This window comes from Paroedura picta, chromosome 5, assembly GCF_049243985.1.
Source record: "Paroedura picta isolate Pp20150507F chromosome 5, Ppicta_v3.0, whole genome shotgun sequence".
In the NCBI taxonomy this organism is placed as follows: domain Eukaryota; kingdom Metazoa; phylum Chordata; class Lepidosauria; order Squamata; family Gekkonidae; genus Paroedura; species Paroedura picta.
Window position 1 is genome coordinate 57,710,210 of NC_135373.1, and position 7,620 is coordinate 57,717,829.

Below are 7,620 nucleotides of genomic sequence, written 5' to 3' on the forward strand. Positions count from 1 at the left end.
TTACTGCATCTGTTAGTGTGCTTTTGGGTGATATCAGAAGAATGGTATGCAATCCTATACATGTACACTCAGCAGCAAGTTCTACTTGGTTCAGCGGGCCTTACTCCCAGGTGTGTATTAATATGACTGTAGCCTTAATTAACAATATGGTGAACCCCCAGAGGTAGTGGTAGCATGTCTCAAAGATTCATGGGAAGTGGTTTTGTGCTGATGACTGCACATTAGCCACTTTGAGTCCCATTGCTAGGGGAGAAATGCAGGGTATAAAATATAAAAAACAGTGTGCAACTCTTTTCAACCAATTCTTAAGCATCTATACTACCTCAGAGAATCTGCTTTCAGTTACCGCCAATATTAAAAATCTTCTGTTCTGCGAATTTATATTTGACTGATCTCAAACTTCAAAGGATTATGTGCTTTCCAAACAGTAGACTGATACAAAAAATTTGAACATTTTTTTTAGTCGTATGATTCCTGCTAAATAAACCATATGATGCTAAGGAAAAATAACTTTCTCAGACTAAAATGAAAGAAATGTAAAACAGCCCAGTCAGCAAAGAGATTTTATATTTTTCTTTTTAAAATATATAAATTTACACATTAGAGAAAACAGGGTAGATAATGTTTATACTTTAAAAGCAGTCTCTGTATTTCTATTTAGTCCCTAAAACTTTGGAGAATATACCTGGGTTCCTTTTTTCCCTTTTTTTTTTGTGTGTGGATATTATCCTATAGCTCCTTAGCATTGCCTTTTCAGCAGGGCATGTGGGAAGAAGATGGTGTGAAAGATCTAGTTCTGTGAGCTCTCTAATAATGAGTACTTGGATTTAACTCCTTCCAATAATCCTTTCAGAACCTAAACACTAAACACAAGAAGTGTAAGACTTCTCCCTGACTCCAAATTTTAACATATATTGTTTTTTTCTTTCTGTCTTTGGAAAAAAGTTATGGATGTACAAGCATTCGAAAGGCTTTTGGGACCTTGTATGGAAATTATGAAAAGGAACATTGCAAACTATGAAGAACAGCTAGTTGCTCTGTTTGGAACAAACATGGACATTTCTGATTCCAGTGCATGAACTAAAGTACAGTACAAAGCCACAAGGTCTGTTATGAGAAATAGCACGGGTAGTGGTTAGTCCACTGGAAATGTATCTATCTTCCTGTAGATGCTAAGCATTTTATTTCTGTGATTTTACAGGGGATTGGGTTTCTTTAGTTTTTAAAAACTTTTTTGGGGCCTTTTCTGTATTTTGAGAGGGCTCATTGAATGGAGTAGAGGTGACATCATATCACTTGCCCTGTCTTGCAGAAGTATTAAACCACCAACCTCTCAATTTCTGGGCAATAGTCCTTAAAATCAGTCCTGTCAGCCTTTATCTTGTATACAGTTTTAGGACCACAGTCCTTCAGCAACCTCTTTAAAAACAACAGATCTTTTATAACACCTTTTTTTTTAAGAAGTTTAAATTAAAGAAGTCCATGGCTGCAAGGCAAACAGTATGTAGACCAAATTTTTTGTTTGTTTGTTTGCTTTCCTTCTGTGGACCATACTATGGGTTTATTTGTATTTTCAAATAACATGAACATGTCAGTGCACCCAAACCCGCCATACAGTACTTACTTGGCTTTTGAACTCCTTGAATTAACATGATTTAAAGTGATATTTGTCAAAGGTGTGTTGAAAAAATCCTTATGGCTTCACATTCTTGATAAAATTTATAACTTATATCTTAATTTCAACTTTTCATTTTAATTGGTAAATTCTACTTAATAAGACATTGGATTCCACATTTATATCTGTAAACAAGGAGCTGTGGCATATCTCGTGAAATGTGAAAGGTTCACATTTTTATACTTTTTAAATGCATTACATATTTTGTATGTTTCTTAAACTAATTTCAGATGTTCATTAGTTAAAAGGATTCAATAAAAAGTAACTTTGGATAGGCCATTGTCACATCCCACATTTTCATAGAATTTGCATTGTGTTCAGAACCTATTGTGGTGCAATCTAGGATTACTTTTGAGAGCTGACATTTCAGATCTGTAGGGATGGAATTACTTGGGTTTGAATGTCCATATCGCACATTAATTTATTTTGCTATTTTTTGTTTAGCTATTTTTTAAATCCAAACTTTATATCTTGTTTCTATTAAACAGTTTCTCCTATTTTTCCATGGAGTGAATTTATGTAGTCCTAATACTATATAGTTCAGTTTTAGCTGTAATGCTGCAAACCATGACTTGTACCACTCCAGTTAAAGCCAGGTCTAATCCTGCCATGTAGTTCCTTGCCCACCTCTTACTATTAGATGTCCTGACTTCTTACAGGCCAGAAAGACCTGAGGAATTCTTGAACTATGGACATATAGGATGCATGGAAAGGTTTGCATAATAAGAGTACGCATGGTAGCTGCCATGTCTGAATTTCATTTTAGACGAACTTGACTTGCCAAACTTTACCTGGTGTTGACTCAGAATAATCTGCAGGAAAGCACTTAAGTTTTGAAAGACAGCATTTTCTTCCTTGGGAAGGCTTGTTGGAATACAAGTATTAGAGCCACTTTTGGGCTTTTAAAGACCAAAGACTTCCTGCAACATAAAATATTAGTTTCACCAGATAGTTATTTCTTCTGTCTTAGTGAAGAAAGAGTATTCATCCGTATAAATGTCATTGTAATGATATATCTGAAAGTTTGTGATGGATAAGGTCTGAATTTATAAAGTTACACTATAAGGCTGTTATTATTCAACAATGTTATTGGTATTGTATAATTTATATCATAAATATATAATTATTTATATCATATATTTATGATATAAATTATACAATTCCTTTGGTTTTCGATTTAAAAAGTGATGGTGTTCTGTATTTGAGAAGGCTTTTCAGGATTAAGTTACCTGAGCCTGGATTCAAAGAACCATGTAATTTAGTTTCACATGCTGAAAGGAATTTTAGTTTTTTTGTTTTTTGAACAGCAGCCCCCTCCCCCATCAAGTGCCAAACCTGCTTTGATAATAAAGGACATTCAAAAGACATTTGACATAGCTTGAGAGTCTGCCCGTAAGAGAGTGTGAGGGAGGAAATTTTATCAAACATTCCCAAACTTTGGGCTAAACCTAAAATAAGACTTTGGATCTCAACCCTTTGTGGCATTCACTGATCTACAGTTAAATATTATATGATAATTTGATGTTGGTTAGAAAAGAATTACACATTTGACAGTGATTTTCAAAGCAAACACAAGTCTTAATGTTGTATAGTTAAAATATCTTGCACATACTCACTGTTCCATTTGACACTCTAGATTTGAAAGTGTATTGAACCAATGCAAATGAATTAAACACCATTCATCTTTCTGTAAAATTGCACTGCTAGTGATGTATAGTAGAGCTGCAATATGTGTATAGACACAAGCAGTTAGTATAACATAATTTCCTTTAGGATTGCTTCAGTTCATGAGATCTGAGCTTCCAGGGTTCATCTGTGTCTTCCCTGATAGCAAGAGGTGATCTCATAGTAAACTTGAAGGAAATTTGCAAGGGGAAACAGGGTTCTTGGCAAAAATTATGCCTATGCCAGTGCAGAAGACCACCTCTGGGAGAAAAGGGTCTCTTGGTTTATGTGTATAGTGGCTAATGGAGGATCATCACATCAGTTTAATTCTGATCATTGATTGTGCCCTGGAATTGAGGTGTCTCTTTCCCACCAACAAGTGATGTGTGCTGTAAGTTGAGAGTATCACTTTCTGGGGAAGATTCAATAAGCAAAGCTTGGATGTCTTACATAGCTATACTGAGATAGAAATATGAAAGTTTAATTCAGCTGGAGACATAGATTAGCTTAACACTCTCACAATATATGTACTGTGGTTTGTAGTGTAGATGGCCAGCCCATGCCAGATGTGTAACAAATAGTAGGAAAAATGAAGGTCAGGGACTGCCCTGGAGAGGAGAGGACCAGACTATGGCCTGGATTCAAAATAAGGTTCATGAGCAAAACCACTCCCAATCTTGAAGCAGACACCCTGCATAATGTTACAGACAGCACTAAACGGCACTAGATGGCTGACTTTTGTGGCACACTTACTCCACCCCCATAGTTACCAAATATTTGGACTGTTCCTCATCTTTTCTGTATTTTTTTAATATTTACAAATGGAGGAGCAAGATGGATGTTTCAAGATACTCTGGATTTGACTAATTTACTGTAATTAAGAACTGAATTTTTAAGAACGTTCATCACAAGAACACACCCAATCCAGTTATTTCTGTTATGGTACTGGTGAACTGAACTACCTTAAGGTCGAACAGTGGAGCATTTAAATATTTGGAAGAAATTATCACTGGCAAGTTCAGTCAAATCAATAATACTTCTAAAAATCCTGAAAATATTATTTTCTAACTAGTTAATCGCAGAAGTGTGTTTCTAGGCCAAGTCCCTGAAAGTTGCACAAAAAGTTAGAGCAATACCGCTTGCACCTTGTGGAATGTTTAAGTCAATTTTTCATTATACTGTTTCCCATGTTACTCCCTCCCCCTCCCCCCCAAAAAAATCATATGCTTCAAGTAGCATATATGGAAGAGACTAGACAATATCACTTTGTTTTGTGAACCATCACATGACCAAAGGACAAGTTTGGCATCTTTCAGCTCTTTCCCAGCAGATATAATGGGACAAGGGAGAACTTTGTTCAGGGCTTGGTCAGATATGTCACTTCATCGGATACATTTGTCATAAATAATAATTCTTACACCTTGACTATATGAACAGAGAGTAGCAGCATGGGAAGTGTCTTTTGTTATATGGCGCTTTCTGGTTTTGGGTGAATGCTGCAAATCAGGTTTTGTTTTATAATCTGGAAACTTTCATGTATAAAGCCAGGATTTTTTAAAAAATAATGTTTTGCATAGCTGAAAGTGTATAATATGTTTTGGGATGCAGGAGCACCTATTGTTGCTGACTGTGGATTCTTAGCTTACCCCCAAACAGGGGAAAGGACTTAACATCCCAAAAATGAATCAAGAGCCCCCCAAAAAGGTTAAAGAGTTATAAATGTGTGGCCTATTATTGTAAACACAATGCACAGGTAATTTAAGGTGTTCATATATATGAACATATGTATTTATTTACAAATAAAGTCAAAAACACTATAAGACCTTAATACTAGCCTCACGTACTAAATCAGTTATGAAAATTTTAATTTTAAATAAGGTGCAGATAACCTGGAGCAAACACATTTCAGCACAATTAACTTCTTTAGTGGTCAGGCATACATAAGCATACATAGATTGTAAAATACACTGGGTACAGACATATAAAAGGCATTGCCAAATACTGAAAAAGGCCCAATAAAGAGATTGCTAAAGAAGGAGGAAAAGAGAGGTAAAAAGGCAAATTGTCAATGTTTAATTTAGTATATACTAATAAAATCTATACTTATAAGAAAAAAATGTTTTTGAATTTGTTTTAAATAATTTACTGATCTTATACAATGTAACACAGAGCTAGGTTGAAATTTTATCTATAACTGCAGGCCCTGGTTCAATGCAGTTGTAATAAGGTGGTGATGATTCTATTTACCTAAAATACTGTATTTGCTAGATTGATTTTGTACGTGAAGCTAGTACTGTCTTATATTGTTTTTAACTTCCCTTGTAAATAAACACATGTATTTCCATAAACACTTGTATTTCTATATATTTGAATATTTTAAATTATCCTCACATTGTTACGATAATAGGCTGCACGTTAATATCTCTTTAACCTTTTTATGCATGCTCAACTCCTAGGGTTACTTAGACTAGCCCTCTAGCTTGCTTGAAAAATCCCTGATAGGCCAGTGACCTGGAGTGCCGCTAATGGCCAGGAGCAAGCTGAACTGAGTGGTCCATGTCCAAAGTGAATAGGCCCTAGAGGGCTACTTGATGCAGTGAACTAACACATAAGCTATAATAAAATACACTGGGTACAGACATATAAAAGGCATTGCCAAATACTGAAAAAGGCCCAATAAAGAGATTGCTAAAGAAGGAGGAAAAGAGAGGTAAAAAGGCAAATTGTCAATGTTTAATTTAGTATATACTAATAAAATCTATACTTATAAGAAAAAAATGTTTTTGAATTTGTTTTAAATAATTGATCTTGCATGTATAGTGTCCATGTCCACAGGGGGCAGGGGCAGAGGATCAAGCTGATTAGTCCTGTGTAGGTGCAACTTGTCTAAAATGCACTGAAATGTTGATGTGAGATTAGGGACACACAGATGGTGCAGTCTTTCAGGTAGATGGCTAAGGGTTTAAGTAATCCAAATAATAGAAACACTAAACTGGGGAGGAAAGAGCCTAGTGATGGAGTATATTATTGGCTAGTGACAGGTTCCAAGTTCAGTCTCCAGAAACTCTGATTAACAAGACCTCTAGTAGAGGAACTGACTCTACCTAAGATTTTGAAGAGCCAGTTTCAGAATATATTGCTGGATTTTATGAACAAATGTTCAGTTTCATATGTCATTGCTATATAACAGTGCCACTTTCCCTAGGAGTTATAGTCCAAATCTGAACACCTTCCCATGGCATTGCATATTCCTATTTAGGTTGGTTTGTAATGACCTAGGTTTTAAAAAAAAGAACTGATTGCAAGAATGTATTTAGTAGGATTTAGGAGTTATTTCGATATGTATATGTGCGTTTCATGTTTTGTTCTAGAAACACTGTAAACCTGCCTTTGGGTACAGCAGGATTAAAAAACAAATTAGGAAATAGACTTTGTTTTGTGGCTTTTCCTAAATAGATTTCTTTGAGCACCCTTCCTGAATCTTAATGTTGTCTTTTTATTGATGCCTCTTTTTTATGGTACCTATAAATTGTGAAGATTTGCAAAATACAAAATAAATAATTTTGAATACAGAATGTTTCATGAGTCTGTGGACTGCATCAAACATTTGATACATTTTTTACTCTTGGAAGTTGAAGCAGAATCAGATCTTGGTTTCCGTGACAAAATCATACAAACTTAATGTCATGTTGTAACTGTATTTTGAGATGGAACACAATACTAGCACTCCCTCTGCTGGAAATGATTACTGTGGTTGAACCAGTTGAGGACAAGTGTGTGGTGTTTTCTATTTTAAAGTGTCTTGAGGATCAGGGCTTGTCATCTATTGAGTTAGCGTTGTCATGTTCTTACTCAGCAAATCTGGTATATATGCACCAAGTCCCACAACACCAGTGAAGCTTAGAGAGCTGAGGATCTTTGAAACATTCCATTCCTTTGTTTTACATGTCTACAGAAACCAAACTATAGCTTTATTTATTTATTATATTTATATACCGCCCTCCCCAAAGGCTCAGGACGGTTTACATAGGAACAAAGAACAATACATAAACACAAGTTGACAGGCAGTGTTGTTACGCAATACATTTACCAGTGTGAAGAAAAAAAGTGAACATTACCCAGCAATGTGCCCAAAGCAAAACAAAAAAATGCCTGGTGATAAGAGATTTATTAGGAAGGAACTCTGAAGTTGAGCTGTACAATAAAATTATGTAAAACTTGTTGATTGTTTATTATAATGCACAATTAAAAACAGAATAAAAACTTCATAAAAACTATAC

The 7,620-nt window shown here is 35.2% G+C and overlaps 1 protein-coding gene across 1 annotated transcript in view; it reads left to right on the top strand.

Annotated features, from left to right (window-relative positions):
- Positions 1–6,915, top strand: part of PRKAR2B (protein kinase cAMP-dependent type II regulatory subunit beta) — a 53,025-nt gene extending 46,110 nt beyond the window's left edge. Inside the window, exon 11 of the mRNA XM_077338162.1 lies at positions 946–6,915. Within this exon, the coding sequence (XP_077194277.1) occupies positions 946–1,079 (134 nt within the window). The 3' untranslated portion in view covers positions 1,080–6,915. The remainder of the gene's footprint in view (positions 1–945) is intronic.
- Positions 6,916–7,620: the final 705 nt, after the last annotated feature.